Below are 16878 nucleotides of genomic sequence, written 5' to 3' on the forward strand. Positions count from 1 at the left end.
ACTTGCAGAAATCGGAAGTACGTTGGTGTGCAACAGTGAATGCTGTACTTGAAATTGATATCTGGGTTTTTTTTTTTTTTTTTGTATGGTGTCATTGGTTTGTAAATTGCGCACGATTGTGTGGAGGCTGGAGTTTCAAATTCCGGTACACCTATAAAAAAAAGTTGCGCCTCTATGAAGGGCAGTTCAAGAAAGCTGGAAAGGTTGCAGTACCCATTTCGTCTGCATCCTGTACATTGGGCTGCCACTGCTACACATGCGAGGGGAAGCAGTAAGTTCACCAGTGTTAGCAGCAACCCATTTTGTACAATTTTATTCAGGACAGAAAGAACAGACAAGCAAAAAAATCTCCCAGTCACATCCTCCCGGAAAGGCCTGGGCGTCAATCTGGTGCCGATTTTTGTTGGTGGAAGTGGTCCACGAGCAGAAGGTACATGATGTGCTGCTCAGAAGCCGTGCACCTTGAGCTGCTCGGGCTTGGCAATGCCGATGCGGGTCAGGAACTGGCAGATGTTGTTGCGCTGGTCTCCTTGCAGCTGCATGACTTCGCCATACTCTGGATGCTCCACCACAGTGCCATTGCAGGCAAACTCCTGCGAACAAGCGCGCCTTGGTGTCAGTGTGCAATTGCATGGTGATGCAATTCCACCAGTTTTGCGAAGCTGTGAGTCATAGTGTGTACCTTTTTGCAGGCCCTCACGATTTTCTTCTTGTCATAGTCATCTGATATGCCCTGCACAGTCGTGAGGGTCTTTCGACCGTTGCGCTGCTGGATACGAACGTGGATTAGACCGTCCTGGACACCTTGCTCATCACCCCTGATGGCATCCGCGAAGGGGTCTGCACGGGAGAACGAAGACTCGTTTAACACAACCGCACAAACAAAAAAGGGGCAAAGTTCTGACTGGTGTCGCGGGGCGCGGCAGTGTTGAACTAAACGTGAGAAGTTGGCCTCCAGGACAGCAAAGCTAGAACCCGGACTGGTCCGTGGGTGGAGTGTATAGATCGGCTGTCCGCGAACAGCGGTTTTATATGCATACATATGTGTGTGTGTGTGTGTGTGTGTGTGTGTGTGTGTGTGTGTGTGTGTGTGCGTGCGTGCGTGCGTGCGTGCGTGCGCACGCGCGCGCGAACACTCCCCGACACGCTTCGGCCTCCGTGGCGCCAACCCACGGGCCGTCCTGCTGCTAGCTTTGAACCCCCGCTACCCTTTGGGTGCCCTGGAGATCCTGCACCGCTTGCTTTATTATAACGTCGGGTGCTATCCTGAGGCCTCCGTCTGCAGATTACATGTGCCCTCCTGGAGCAGTGCTTGTAAAAAAATCCTATCGTCGCGACGAAAAAACGCTAATTGCGCAACACCAGGAGGAATCTTGCCAAAAAAAAAAAAAGCAGCAATATATGCAAAGCCACACCACAGTTTTTGCCTACAACGTGCTACTGGCCACCTCGTCAACGTTAGATCTGGTAACCCAATGGTTGGTTAGAAAATTGGGAGTGCGACCGCTCGGTAGCTGGCATTTATATATATATATATATATATATATATATATATATATATATATATACAGTGTGAAGTAGGTTTTAGTGTACGCTAGCATGGCTGAAGCAGCTAATGTTGGCCATGACGCTTGACGGCTGGTAGCGCTTTCAGATGCTCGAAACACGCGTCACTGAAATATGTACTGGCCTCCAGCCACGCGCAAGTCTGGCGCGTGCTAATGTCATTAAAAAAAGCTTAATTAGACTATGCCGCTACCTTCTGCGCCCAATCTCTAAAAGGCCTTGAGGCGGACAAAAGTTAGGCCTATCTACGCGCCTGCACGTTTTGCGGCCCCCACCTAAGAACTCGTCAAGCAAGCATCCGCAACAGTAATGCGGAAATCATTACAAATTGGGGCCTTTATATAAAGGGCAACTAAAATTTGTCCTAACTATTGTCCTATAAACACGCTAGAAGCAACCACAAGCGAATCGAAGTGTTAACGCATAACCCGTAGCCGCGTTACCTTCCTAAACAGTAAAATAATTTTGGGCTGCTTAACCACAGAACGAAAGTTTCTGGCGCGAAGATATCGTTTTGCCCGCAAATACGGCCATGAACCAATATGACGCAAATGCTTTAGCCTGACCTTGTGTCAACAACGAGCACAGAGAAGGAACACATCATAAAGGCCTACTTACCAAAAGTTTTGAGGTTCTGAATACCGGCAGACATACAGCAATCCTTTAAAACCTTGTAGTAAAGGTAAGGAATTTCCCCTGTACGAAATTTTCTTAACGTTCCTAAAGGGTGGATGCACCGCAGTGGACGCGCACGCTCAAAAGTCGTAGGAGGCGACGATCGGAAAGGGTGACTAAACGTAAAACGCAGTTGAGATTTGGGAGCGAGACTTGCCCGGATGTAGAATGGACCAGCCCAGTGCAAGGGTGGGCCGCCGCCGTACGCAATATATTCCCCCACGTCCTTTGTGCTGCAAAATAACTAAAACAAAAATTAGATCACCATTTAATGTTTATTAGTTGCACTACCACTTCTAACAATTGTAACTAAGACATAAAATTTAAAATAATTTTTACGTAGCTTTAGTTTTATTTTGCTAATAGATGACCTCTAAATCTGGTAGAGGGATGATAGTGGTACACATTGACGCAAGTTCTTGAGTTGAAGTCAACGTTTTGTTGCAGTAATAGAGACTCTATGGCTTCATTTATGGTGTTTCAGTAAACTGTTGGTACTACACCACTGATCTGTACCGATGCCTCCTTTACTAGATGCGTGCCGCGTCGCTAGTTTTCCCATTGGAGCGGAGGTTCTCGTAGTTCAGAGTAGTCGCGGAGAGACGGCGCTCGCAGCCAACCCACTTCCTGTTGTGGAGGAAGTGACGATTACAAGGCTGGCGCGCGCTCGACCAATGGCTTGACGAGAGACTGCGGGCCCTGCCTCAGGGATCGCAACACACGCCGCTAAAATCTCGGAGGCAGGGCTACGTGATTTAGGTTTGCAGCGGCCACCGCAGCTAGCGCTCGCAGCCGACCCTGGTTAACCCACCGTTTATAGATAGAGCTTTATAAACGGTGTGTTAACCAGGGTCGGGAAGAGTAAATAGGAGAGAGGCAGGAACCAGCTTCTCGGCTCAAGCGGCAGGCATCTATATAATTCAGTGTACTGCACTCATAGAGTTTCTCACATAGAAACTCTATGACTACACTATCATTACTATTAGATTTTTCTTTGTTCATAAATAATAAATATCTTATAAATGACTGATACATTACAAGAATATATTTAAAAAACGTAATCATAAGCAGCTAATATACTTTTTTTTTAATTATATAAAGCCTTGTTTCTAGGCTAGTTTCGATTCTGGGATTCCTTCCTAGCATGCGGGTTTTATTGTTGTGAATCTGTATGGCACGTGACGTTTGAGAAAAGTCGTGTTTAATTTTTTTCCGTTTTTCTACACGAAGTGACAGTCCGCAAACTACTCGCCTTTCATTTTAAAAAAGATCAAAGGCATGCGTACGGTAATGCGGCATTTTGAAAAAATGGGGTGCTTATCGGCTTCAGCTATCGTGGGGTAGGCGGGCTGTTTTGTGTGCCACTGTGAACCGCTCCGGTTGCTTGAAGTGACAAATGTATTGATGAAGCGTGTTTGAAATCGCATTTTGTAACTGTACGCTGCGTTGCGGTTTCTGGCGGTGTTGTCGTTCGATAGTCGCGTACGGCTAGTGACGGTTGTTCTGTTTTCGAACGCTACCACGGCTACGATCTCAACGCCGCCGGTCCAAGTCGCCGCCCGAGTCGTGCTGGTGTCGAGGCTATGCCAGCGGTCTGCAAAGTCGGACTGTCGACGTGAACTAGGAAGTTCAGAACAAAACCTGTAATTTTTTGGCATCCTACTGAGCTAGGATTTGGACTCATCTACAAATTCGTGAGTACCCGGTGTTTTTTTCTGTGATCATAGCTGTTCGAGTGGTTGAGAGGTTGCTTTCGGCGTGACATTGGCGCGGGCCAGTGGGGCATACTTCGACCAGTAGGCCTAAGACCACGAGGTCCTTTGAAATTGACTTTGCTTTGAATTACTTTCGTTAAACGTGATGTACAGTAGTCAGTTCCGCGTGCTCTATAGTCACTCGCCAGTGCAGCAGAGTTTGTTATAGCCCTGACGTGACTAAGCGAGCGCCCGGACGCAGCTTGTTTGCGACGTCGGGAGAAGTGGCTATCGCTTCATTGAAAGCGGACTGTGGCCGAGGGGGTGCTAGGAGGGAAGCCAGCCATTCTCTGTTGCCCGGCACTGACATTATGTTACAGTTCAGTAACGCATTTGCGCCTCGTTAGCTTTTGACACGTGTCCAAAACAGCGAGCTGGTTTCGCAGTAGAAAATGCAGTATGGAACGCCGCAGCCGTGTTCGCGTCGGCGGGGCGCCCTTCGCACCTTCTCCCTCCTTCCCCATATTCTTTCGAGGCATGTTTCTCGGCGCCCGCAAATTGGGTTATTATAAATTGGCCCCGGGGCCGGCTGCGCTTGCTAAGCAGACGCGCCTGTAACTTTAAGAATGCAGATAAACTGTCGTCGCGATGAAGTCTGGCTACAGCTCTGCTCTGCGACAAGTCCGAAGCGTTTTCAAGATGTCAAAAACATGGCACTCGCCGGTGGGGTGGAATCGTTTGGTCGGGCCTCCCCGATATGCAACTGTTAACACCAGTTTTAATTGTCGTAACATACTTCAAGCAATTGCAACGCGTATATGAATGCTCACGGTGTTTTGCCACTGTGTTTGCCACGAAAGAAGTGAAAAATATTCGAAGGCTTAGCGGATGAAAAAAAAAAAAAAAATATGGCCTTTACCCTGCGGCCAGCCAGCATACCGACCTTGCAGTGATCACGTGCACGGTATTTCCCTAGCGAACCGCCGGTCCGATCGCTTTAGCGGGTGACCGTATAATCAGATAAAATGTTGTAATTTTAAGACACGGCGTTGGTACAAAATTTTAGTGTCACGCTAATTTTCGCCGTAATTCGTTCTTTCGCGTGTGTCAAGTTTTGCTGTCTGCAGCCATACTTGGCAGCCAGGTTTTTGGTTCCGGCGGGATCTGCCGGAATTGCTTCTGTGGCTGGCTGTGGGTACACGCACACTTGCCGGGCGGAGTGGTTGTGTAAAGTCCGCTCTCGGTTTGCGTGCATCAGCTTTTGTTCAACGCGGTCTGTACGCATTGTGAAGACAGTTTGCCGTATGCGTGACGGCTCTATCAATTAAAGCATTGTGCGCGCTGTCTGGAACAAATACAAGCTAGGTATCTGACTCATGTATCGCAGTAAGCTTAGTTTTTTTTTTTTTTTTTTTGTATTTGAATTAGTTCAAACCGTTAGGGCTTGTCACACTATTCAGATAGGCTTGTTTGCCATGTCGCACTATTGTGACCTCTGAATCTGATCACTGAGTGACAAACACCAAAACTTGTGTTCATTAGGTAAGCCGGCGCGCGCGCGCGCGTGTGTATACCTTACTTTCTTTATTTTTGTACACTTGCTATTAGGCTTTACAACAGAAGCCTTTTGTGGAGGTCGCGTGCATGACAGGTTTCCGAATAGCATCACATGTTTCCATAGTAATTTTGCAACTTGTTAACTATTTATGGATATAAGTGAGGGAGTGTTCATCCTAGACAATTTGACTTAGCAGCTGGCTTTGGTGCCTATGGTGTTTGCTTATTAGCAGTCGCATTCGCCTTTCATTTCTTGGAATGTTTTGAAGTATACACAGTTTAGTGGTGTATGCTGTTTCTTTTTTTTTTTTTTTTCAATTCATGGGCACCACAATCTCGGGAAGTTTTTGGCATACAGTGATCATTCACACACTACAAAAGTCTCTGTGTATGCAGACAAACTGCTTATTTGTTCATAATGCTCCACTTGGGCTTCTTAGTAAACAACACTTCATAACTTGAAATGTAATTGCAAAACTTGCTAATATTATGACTACACTAGGGTGTGATAATGTTTTGTGTTGGGTAAACAGCTGTTCGGTATTAGAAAACTATTTGATATTCAGTCTAAAAAATTACCATTAGCACACCCTTGCCTATTTGTGTTACTTTGGTGGTTAAAAGTTTGTCGTGCTACGGAAATGAGACCAAACTTCCATTTGCATTTGTTGCCAGATTCTCAAAGCCAATGCATCGGTCTGACCTTGCAGATTTCAAACATTTTTTCTTATTTTGGCCATTTTTGGTGGCGCAAGATTTCTGGAGTCTTGCTACACCAACTTCTTGGTTGCTTTAGAATACAAAAGTCATTCTTTATCAATGAAAAGTTAACCAGACCTGAGTAGATGTTCACAAAATCCATGACGTCATGGCCAACACCAACTACTCTAGGTGACATTGTCAAGTGAGCTGGTGTGGCAAGGGCCGCCACTCTTAACGAAAGTTTGCACTTTGCAGCTTATCTTGTCCCGACACAATCATCGTCTATCTTTCTTGTCTTTCCTTCCTTTAACACTGTGTGCCCACCTGCCTCATTATCAGATTGTGGCTTTGGCACATACCACCCCGAAAATGTCTTTTTTTTTTTTTTTTGCACCCACTGCTTCCAGATCACTAATGGCATGTGCATTTATCAGCGTAGCATTGGATACTTGACTGGAAAGTAGCGAGTGCAGTGTTTTCAAGAAAGCACAACAGATTATTTTTTGGGTGGACAAGATCAAAGGGTGTAAACTCTTCCCTCCCACGTTGTGTTTTTGCTTCTTTTCTGGTTTAATCTGTTCTCATGAAAGAGTGGCTGCTTTGCTGTTGCAAAAACTTAATTTCCTAATAGAATGCAGTAATATTTTTTAGTGCTTCTTTAAGGCAATTCCTTTCTGTTCACAGCGTTTTGGGGCTATAGTAGTTTTGGTACTAATAAAATGCATGTGCTTGTTGCTTTCCGCTCAACTGTAATGTCTTTTGAAATTTAAAAGACTGTTGGTACTGTGTACAGATGCACCTAAAAAAATTAGCAAGTATGTTTTTAAAAAGAACATTTTGAAGCCTAATCTATTTTAAATGCACATCCTGACATTAAAGAGAAATTTTACTGACAGCTTTGAATTGCACGTTATTTTATTCCCCACACAACAATTGGGGCCTGTGTGCCTGCAAAATAAAAAAAAAGAAATCTGCTTGCATACAAATGCATGACCTCTCCTTTAACAGAGAGCAAAAAAAAACTAAGAGCAATGTTTTCCACATGAAGCATGGCTTGTGCTAGCACTCTCAGAAGTTGATACTGCTTTTCACTTGATTGGAAGTGCAGAAAGACAACAAAGGATTAAATGTTGGCAGACATCAGCTTGGTGGTGTGCACTCCAATTTCAACATTACCTAGTATGCAGTATCATATAGGCTTTATATTTCACATTGTGTCTTAATGCACTTGCAGCTCCTTCTTAGGGCGTGATTTGTTATGTTTGAGGTTGTTGCAGCCAACTTCCACTGTAACTGTTATTTCATTACCACACCTGCAGCTGAGTTAGTTGCGGTTTGCTTTATCAAAATTTAGAACGAAATAATTTCATTGCATTCAGAAGTATATTTTCGTATGCTTGTATTGCTTTTAATATTGAGTGCTAATGTACAGGTTACAAGCATGCAACTCAATTACGTTCTTTTTTTTTTTTTTTTTCACTGTGACTGTCTGAACAATTGAAACGGGAACAGCAAAGTTTGGGGTCAGTAATGCTATCAGCGTTACCTGTACGTCAGTTCAGGTGACGGGTGCAAAAATGCACATTCCACTATAATATGTTGGGCCGCAGCTTGCTGCATGCTTGTTCTGCCAGCACCACCACCAGAGCGCCACTTGTGTCGCTGCCACTACAATTCGTTCTGTGTTGTATTGCCCAAAGATGGCCCGCACATGACAGCAGAGTATGGCTTTGTGGCAGGCAAAGCTTTTCCTGCAATCTTTGTCACCTCTATCTGCACTTGACTGGTCAAAGACACAAGGCACAAGGAAGGCGGTCATTTGATGATCACTTCAATCATAAAAATGTTTGAGTGAAAATTTAGAAAAGCTCCCGCACAGGTTGTTTTCACAGGATTGACACCATTCATTTTAATTTGACATGGCACCGTGAAAGCTCTGAATTTCATTGGAATTGTGCATTCTGTGTGGGCACTAGCTGTGAGAAAATATATTAGATGAACGGTAATGACAAAGGAAATGCATTTATTTCTGAATCAAGCACTTCAGGGACACTCCATATGAGGAAATATAAATTAAACCGCAGCTAGTCAGGTACAGCTTTCACAGAGTTTTATAGCGGTAATGGTGCTTTCTGCAAGACCTTGTTATCTGGCGATATCCTCTCTGAACACTTCAGCAGCTTTCTTTAAAGGGCAACCCCGGCGATTTTTCGATGTCCACTGACCTTAATAAAATTTTAAATATAAATTCTCTTTTGCACTCTGATTATTTGTGCCGAACAATATGGCTGCAAGTAATTTAGTTTTCCTGAAAATGAATTTTAAAAATTGGTTGTGTTCCCGACTCATGACTTTTTACTGGCCACCCTGTGTTTGTGATGACGGAGACTACACGGCCACTGTTCCTGAAATTGTCACTGAAATCGCTACTGTCTCGTTCTGAAAATTTGTAAAAGCTGCCTGTGTCGTCAGGTGACATCAGCTTCGCTTCTTCGGTATGGTATGGTAGTGTAGGATCTGACGCCATCGACTCATTGTGACATTACATGAAGCAGCTACCCGTTGTAGTTTCAGTATCTTGTTTTTGTGGTTATTTAAAAATATTGATGAATTTCTAAGCAAATAGAACCACCCTACCGGTTACAGGACTGTCAATGCCATTTGAAAATGACAGTATCCTAATATGGTAAAAAAAATGTGGGAGTTGACCTTTAAGGGAGGCTATACAAGCAGCAGGCAGCTAATACGCACAAAACACCCCAGCATTAGAGGTGTTGTCCTACTGTAAGCATAAATTTTTACGCAGCTACAGTAAAACATTAGTGCCTCAAGTTAGGTGAAGTGTTTCATATTAAGAAAGCTACATACGATTACAAGTTACTCTGCTCTCTAGCCATGCTTTTCTCCTCAACTCGTTCACCGAATGATAGGGGCTAAGCTCCACCTTCACTGGCTCTGCATGACATCGTGTCATCTGCTTCCAGTTGTCTTGGAGACAGTGCGCGATTCGTCTCCACCCTCTTTGCTAGCCATCTGGCTGTCGATCTCCCGCGAGACTTATCCAGGCAGTGTGCATTGCAAACATTCTGTCGCACTGCTGATTATGTCTGGTATTGCTGTAACAGCAGGCGAGCTGGGCGTTTTCATGGATGGCAGGACTAATAAACTCCTCCGTACTACTTCCTGTGTCATGACAGCACTTAGCGTAAATCTGAGCAACCTGCACAGTGCAGCCACCTGCTGGTGCAGAGCTTAACCAGCTAAACACACAGACAGGTATTATGTCTGTAACCAACTGTAAAACATTTTAAGCCTTTAAAAAGACAATATGTTTATGATTACACTCCTGCCGAAAATTTACACCAGCAGCAAAGTAGAATACACGTGTCTGATGCTATATTAGTTCTGTGTTTGTGTGGTTGAGCTCTGTTATCAGGTTGCTGCACCTAAAGCCCCTCCATCCATGCACCACCGTTGACTAGGTTAAGTACCGCCAACCTACCTTCCTACTCCGCGCTCCTCTCCCACTCACCCCCTTAGCTTCCAGTGTCAAGCGGAACTTGTGTAGCTGTGGCTTCCTGTTCCGAATGGAAGTGACGTAATGTTTTTTTAGTGTTGTTTACTTTCACATCGATGGAGAGGCTTTAATTGCACCAGCTGCGGTTAAAACTGTGAATGCGATTTCATCCAAGAACCACCGCCTATTGTAATCAGCAATCTGGTCGTGTTCGCTGCTTCACGTCAACCTGCGACGCATTGTGCCGTGAGAGACAACGTACAGTAGAATGTAGTGCCTGGGCGCCTGGAGACCACTGCCGTTTTTCGGGCATTTGGAAAACAGTGACCGCGAACTACTACTTCAGCGGAACACAACAGCTTGTCCCCTTTGCATTCTTCTTATGGTGACTGCCACAGCTCTGCTAAGCACGCGCGGGCGTCTCAACATTGTCTAACAGCAGTCAAAACAGAAATTCCCGCAGCGAAACTCCAGGAAGCGGAAATGCCGGAACCGGATTTGGTGTGAGGGGGAAAGGCGGCGCACAACAAAGGTTGTGGCTACTTAAGAAAGCGGCGGTGGTGCGTGGATGGAGGGGCATTAGCTGCACCGTGCAGGCCGTTTATGTTTGCACCTCCACTCATCCGGTAAAATGCCCAGTGCGCTTGCGCTTGAGTTTACCTGAATACTTGACATGCTAAAGCTGTCTATTGTGGTAGTAGTCTTCCGGTGTGAAGTGATAGCCGCAAACACGTAGATGCCAGCGCCAATTGGATACTGACAGCCCTATGTGCTGTAGCCACGCCGCTCGCCTGTTGACTTGTAGAGGGACACGATGTCGCAGCTTGACACATTGCAGATTGCTAGATTTGCAGCCCACAACATAACAAGGGTGATCCATGGTGCTCATGAAAAGAAAGCTCGAGACCAGCACTAACTGCGCAGCTCGTGTTAGCACAGAGGACTTTGTAACACAGACGATACTTGCCATCGGCGGGAAGTGCTTGTGTAGTGATAAACTGTCGTGTATTTTCTTTCTGGAATCTTTTAATAGAAACAAATTAACCGACATTCCAGCTATTAGAATGTATTAGAATATTAGAACTAAGAATGTTTTTTACCCTAAATTTGGACAAATTATCGATGATGCGACCTGGGTAGCCAGCCAATCATATAGCTCGCCCAACTGACTTCAATTGGGATAACCATGTCGATTTGGAGGGGGCGGCTGAAAACACATGGGAGCAATGCACATTTTAAAACTTTATAATAAATTGCACAATTTATGCAGAGTGCTTCAATGCATCACTTAATGATCAGAATGACCTGCCCTAACAACTCAGTACATTTGTACGCTATCGTTTCAGGGTCCCTTTAACTGCATGCATTACCACGACTAGCACATAAAAATGGTTGGGGACTGGTATTTATGAAAGGTGTGAGCATATTTGCTTAGTGGCTTGTTTAGCTAAAATACTACAGTGACAGTGTGGTAGCATGCTATATAGAGGAATAAGTTCTAGTGAACTCATGGCTAGTTGGTGTACTGCATGCAGTTAAAACAAATGTTGTGGTTCCTGTGCAAATAATATATGGAAAACAAGTTCTGAAGTTTTGTTAAGTTTTAATACTCTAAGCAGTCCTCGGAAGGATTCCATTCTTTAAGACTGGCACATGCTTGTAGCCTCTCCTTATTTGTTCATTGATTAAAGCACTTATTATGGTAGTGAAAATGGGTGTAAAGGAAGCCGTACATTCCATGCAGATGTGTGCATGTAATGCACATTCTGCAGGTATTGCCTCTATTAGCCCCGAGAATGAACTACAGGGGTGCTGCAAGCACCGCTCGCGTGACCTCAGGGCACGGACTTGCGTCTTGTCATCTGCTACAGTTCGGGCGGCGTCCATATGGTCCCTGGAATCCGGGCGCCTTTTGCAGTGTTTTTGTTTGTTCGCTTTCGTTCCCTCTGCTTGCATATTTATGGCAGTCGTCTCAAATATATTTTTACGTCTTCATTCGCGAAAGTTTATTCAAAGAGCTTATTTCTTAGACGACAATACAGTTCTTAATTGCACCACTACAGTGCCAGCTGAAGTAGCACAGACCAGCCCATTGTGGCTTTTCGTGCGCGAATCGACAACCGCAAAAACATAGCATATAAGAATCCAGTTATTATACCATGGCTGCCGCGGTGGAACAAGTATGTCATAAATGCTAGCTATATATGACTTCTACAATTGTTACCTTGGTTTTAATCAGTTGCTTAGTGGCAATGGTGTTGGGTTGCTAAGCACGAGGACGCGGGACCGAATCCCGGCTACGGCGGCCGTATTTCCATGGAAGCGAAATGTGAAAACACCTGTGTACCTAGATTTAGGTGCACATTAAAGAATCCCAGGTGGTCCAAATTTCCGGAGTCCCTCACTACGGCGTGCCTCATAATAAGAAAGAGGTTTTACGGCATATAGAACCCCATAATTTAATTCTTCATTTATTTTAATCCGCTAAAACAGGTTTGCTCCCGACGAGTAGTTAGTGGTATATTTTCAATTTTTGCATTTCTTCACAGAAACGCTCGGCAGTAACATGACGACGTAACTAACACTGCAATTTATATTCCACCAGCACCACTTGCTTTTCTAACTACGTCTCAAAATTATGTGGTTAATCACGTGTTTATTTTAAATCGCAGTAATTTGAAGTAAAGCTAATGGAGGCTTACAGCTGTTTGCAGAATACGAAGAGGAATGTAACAATATATATTCCCTTTCTCGTGCGACACGTTCAACTGACTTGAGCAATTTACTAGTGTTTGTTGCTTGAGGAATATACAGGATGAATCTGTTTGGTGAACTGATACAGGCCACTCGACCCAAATTTTTTAGTGAAATATGCCTTTTGGACTGTATGAATGCAGCCAGAAAGAAGCCAAAGCGTCATTCATTAGTAGTATGAGACATGTTGAAGATATCATTATTCCCCAGTGGAGGGTCAAAAATCAAGTGAGATATGTAGCGCATGTGGTAAATCCGTTGTGAAGGTTTGCGAGGTTCTCTTTTTATGTACCGACGAAGCCAATAGTTCTCCGTTTGTATAATTAAACAACGCTGGATCGAGACATGGTGAGGCAGAAGGTGCTTAAATTTTCCATTTCTAGGCACACTAAACTGCGCTATAGTACCTCAAGTATATTTTAGGCATTGCAATTGACGCTGTAAAAGACTGCTTCATGGTTTCAGTTCGAAGTTGTAGTGAACTGAAGGGTTTCGCAAACATTGCCTGCCTTGCCATAACGACAGTCGGTTGCTACCGTGGTGTGAGGGGTGTGCCATAGTGCCGATAAAAGCTACTGAGTGCCACGATGAAACATTTCATCGCTTGCATTTGATTGGTTCTCATTCTTAACCACGAAACTTTTCTTTCAAGTGATTGCTGCAATGGTACTGGTGAATTAATTGTATATTGAAATACTTTACATATGACGTGCCGTCGTGTTAGCAGCCTTGAGCCATTCGTTTTATGGGGGCCCGTTTCAGAGAACGGTGTAAGTAGGAGTAAACTTTTTCATAGGAAATGCGTGCCCAACTCTTTCTTTTACGTATTAATAAGTGGCCTTATCCGACTAGAACAACTAATCAGAGTAATAAGAATCATGATGACAGCTTCACTGGGCAGTGTTTTTCTAACACAGATAACATGTTGACACCAACGACCAAGCTTTTTCCTTCATGTAAAATGCAATGTCTCTCATAGCTAAGTACTAAGGGAATGTTAAATGTTTAGCGAAGCATCATACACAACTTCGACATTATTTTTACCCAAAATTTATGGGCCAACAGGGCTTATGGACCAACTAGCTCAGCTTTCTGTCGCTCTAAATTGTAATTAAATGCGAATACACGAAAGTAAAAATTACTATTCTTATTATAAAGGGCTATATTAGCTTTTCTATAATAGCTTTTCTTTGATGCCGTAGTGGCGCTGTCAGTGCAAGACGCTATCCGGAAACGCAAAGCCCTATTCTAAATCTCTTCACTCCTGCGTGCCCCAACGCTAACACCCGCAAAGCTCTTTGAAGCCCCTATTCTAAAAATCTCCAATGTGTTCTAAGAGTTTGTAGCATGTATTAGTAATGGAAATGGGCCAATAATTAAATTGTAAACTTTTATTACCCAGTTTTTGAAGATTGGAATCATCTTCCCAATTTTCTGTTGAGCTGGAAGAGTTGATGGGTCAAGTCACTGCTAAAAATATTTTTGTTAGTATGATTGAACTGTAAGCACAAGTATTATCCAAAAACTTGCAAACAATAGAATCATAACCAGGGGATGTATGGTGCTCTAAATTAAGTTTCGTCATTCGAGCAGTGTTACCAATAATGGGAGGCATGAAGAGGTAACTGTAGTGAAGAATGTCTGGAAGATGAGTATTTGTAACCACGGAGAAATTTCTCAAAAAAGTGTCATTTAGAATAATAGCGCATTGATTAGCTGGAACGTAATTGCCATCTGTATCTACCAAAGCAATGGAGTTATCAAGACTGGGGTTAATCACACGCCAGAATGTTCGAACATTAGATGTCAGAAGGGATGAAAGGTATTCAAATTGAAATTATATTTAGCTTCCTTTAAAGTCATTTCTAGGCTTTGCGAGGTTATGCTACGTATTGCGAAGTTGTCTCAGCGGACTTGATGCTGGAAGTTTTCGAGCAGTCGCAGACCGTGTAACGCTGTGATGTAAGTATCAGATGCAGATTTGTGGGCTGGCCAGCACGAGTTTGAAGACAATTTGGCCAAGCGATATATACTTTTCTTTTTGTTTTTTTCAATTGGAAAGCCGTTTGATACGGGTGTTATATCATGGTGCTTGAGGATTAGAAGTGATAACACGAACAGAGATTTGTTGTTCAATTGGTTTACGTAGTTGGAAACATGTCCCAATTTCGTAATTGTTGAATAGGACGCTCAACAAAGTTAGTCAGGAATGTGTTAGTGAAATCAGCTAATTTATTGATTGCCTTGAAGTTAGCTCTAGCATAGTTCGAATTGTTTTGCGTATTTTGCTGGTTTTTGCCTACACTTGCCTACACTGAGCAAACGAGCTACACTAGCACTGAACTTGGCAGGTTGCTTCTACCTACCTGCTGCAGCGACTATTTTGTTATGACATTAGCACTAGGATTCCATTCCTGGCTGCCATGGCATGCTTTAAATGGGCGCGGTACACAAAATTGCTCATGTATTATAAGCATTGACCACTAGTCACCATTAGGTCCCATGTGGTTAAAATTTATGCCGCAACTTCCATTCTGGCATCTGTCATAACCAGAGAGTTGCTTTGGGACAATGCACCGTAGAAATTGACTCACTCACTTTAATCTTGAACTGTGTAGCATAACAATTATTGTTCTTAATTTTCTTCTACATGTAAATTGACCACATACTGCAGTGACGTCAGGGTTGTCTATTTCTGTTCTCCTTAAGATAAAGTTTATGTGCAGCCTCGTGTTTTCTCAGCATGCAGTCACTGCAGCTTGCTTCCTGTACATACCATTCATGTTTCTGCCACCAAGAAACACTTCTGCACCCCACTGGCTGTCATCACCACTGTGCTGTTATTAGCCTTCCTCACATTCTTTCTTGCCCCCTCACTTTCCTCCGTGCAGCCTCGCCAAGTTTCCATAAAGCCTAAAATGTGCACAAATGCACATGTACAGACAGCTTTGGCAGACAATCCGCATCTTCAGGCGAAAGTGTCATTTGTTTATAGAAACACTTCTATTCATTGCATTTGTGTATTTATTTTGTGCATGCACAAATTACTATGTATGCATTTGCTATTTACAAAATAAGCTAATTGGAGCACTTAAACTATTCCAGATGACATAATGGGGGAAAACATTCTATGTAGAATGGCCATTCCCGTCGCTGTGCTCCTCTTGGGCGGTGGCTTGGCTGATGGCAATGGTTTTAGACCTTGTAAATGAACACATTGTTTGATTAGAGTACATGACCACTTATTGGGACGAAATATTGCTGCAGTTTTTATTGTGAGCTTGCGGGTTCAAAGATTAGGTAACACAATTGGCGGCGAGCGTGTTGATTTGCAGTGGCATTTCATACCAGTAACATAAACGTGCTGTAGCCATCATGTTACCATGAGTGCATTTTGCTTAAATTATAGGCACCCATATGGATTCACTAAATTTGGGGGCGAATTATTTATAATTTTTTGTGTGCATTTATGGTAACAAACACATTTCCTCTTATCTCTGTCTTGTTTCAGCAAACATCTGACTTATCCCATGACCTCTGACCTTGGAGACAGACAGGATATTTGTTCCAACCTGCAACAGACAGTAAGTTGCCATTTACCTCAACCTTCTTATCTACTGTCATGTTTGCAAGTGGAGACAGACAGGATATTTGTTCCAACCTGCAACAGACAGTAAGTTGCCATTTACCTCAACCTTCTTATCTACTGTCATGTTTGCAAGTGCAGCTATATTGATGTGTCAGAAACAGCTCTGTCAACCATCAACTTTAGTTCGCATAGCAGTGCAAGAGGGATGAGTCTTCTGGATGTTCCAGTACACAGCATAACACATGAAGGGGCACTACAGACAAGTGCTGAATGTGCTTAGTCTGATAAAGTACTCTATGAAAATTTAGTTAGGCAGTAAGTGCTGATTATAGAAGCAAAAAATTAGGCCAAGCTTATTTTTTCCTCTCCAAAACTTCAGTACAAATATGTAAGTGGGACATCACACATTTCAAAACATCTTCCCATATTTGGCTTGTTGCAGTGCAGTATAAATGTTTTTGAGACTTTCTAAGTTCAATCTTTGATGCCTTCAGAATACAATGTCGTCTGTGTCTATTGATAACAAAAATTAACTATGCCCGAGCTGTTCTGGAAACTCCAAAACGGAGTCGCCACTGGTCTTTTCTTTTTGCCTCCTGTTATGGTAAGAGTGGCCTTTTGGTATTGTAAAGCATAATTTATTAGTGCAGCTCAAGCTATTTGTGTGTTCACTTTAACTTGCTCATGCTGTGGCTAGGCATTACCTTATGTTGCTGCAGTGCACATAAAACAGACAAGGCTGGAAATATTGGCCTTTGTAGTAGCCTTAACATGCCTGAATATTAGTTTTTTTTTTACTGTATTTATATATCAGATAGTTCTAT

At 43.4% G+C, this 16878-nt stretch overlaps 2 protein-coding genes across 5 annotated transcripts in view; one reads left to right on the forward strand and one right to left on the reverse strand.

The window, feature by feature from the left end:
- Positions 1-296: 296 nt before the first annotated feature.
- On the reverse strand, positions 297-2403 carry eIF1 (eukaryotic translation initiation factor eIF1). Its single transcript, XM_075680080.1, has 3 exons — positions 2185-2403; positions 683-840; positions 297-593 (listed from the first exon to the last, which is right to left on the reverse strand). The coding sequence occupies exons 1-3, from the start codon at positions 2216-2218 to the stop codon at positions 447-449; spliced, it is 339 nt and encodes a 112-aa protein (XP_075536195.1). The 5' UTR covers positions 2219-2403; the 3' UTR covers positions 297-446.
- Positions 2404-3560: 1157 nt separating this feature from the next.
- The window catches only part of Larp4B (La-related protein 4B), a 123105-nt gene continuing 109787 nt past the window's right edge, over positions 3561-16878 (forward strand). For 2 of the 4 annotated variants that reach the window (XM_075680070.1, XM_075680072.1), the window contains exons 1-2: positions 3561-3935; positions 15977-16049. In XM_075680070.1, coding sequence (XP_075536185.1) covers positions 15996-16049 — 54 coding nt within the window. In that variant the 5' untranslated portion in view covers positions 3561-3935; positions 15977-15995. Of the gene's footprint in view, positions 3936-15976; positions 16139-16878 lie in introns of those variants that run through there. The other 2 variants (XM_075680073.1, XM_075680071.1) reach the window with 2 other exon arrangements.

The sequence above is a fragment of the Dermacentor variabilis genome, chromosome 2 (assembly GCF_050947875.1).
Source record: "Dermacentor variabilis isolate Ectoservices chromosome 2, ASM5094787v1, whole genome shotgun sequence".
NCBI lineage: Eukaryota > Metazoa > Arthropoda > Arachnida > Ixodida > Ixodidae > Dermacentor > Dermacentor variabilis.

What these genes read in the sequence shown, in the direction of transcription:
- eIF1 (XM_075680080.1), bottom strand. Translation starts at nt 2,218, where the DNA reads ATGTCTGCCGGTATTCAGAACCTCAAAACTTTTG. An exon ending in TCAGAACCTCAAAACTTTTG is followed by an intron (nt 841 to 2,184) that starts GTAAGTAGGCCT and finishes TCTCCCGTGCAG; the next exon opens with ACCCCTTCGCGGATGCCATC. An exon ending in TCGTGAGGGCCTGCAAAAAG is followed by an intron (nt 594 to 682) that starts GTACACACTATG and finishes GCTTGTTCGCAG; the next exon opens with GAGTTTGCCTGCAATGGCAC.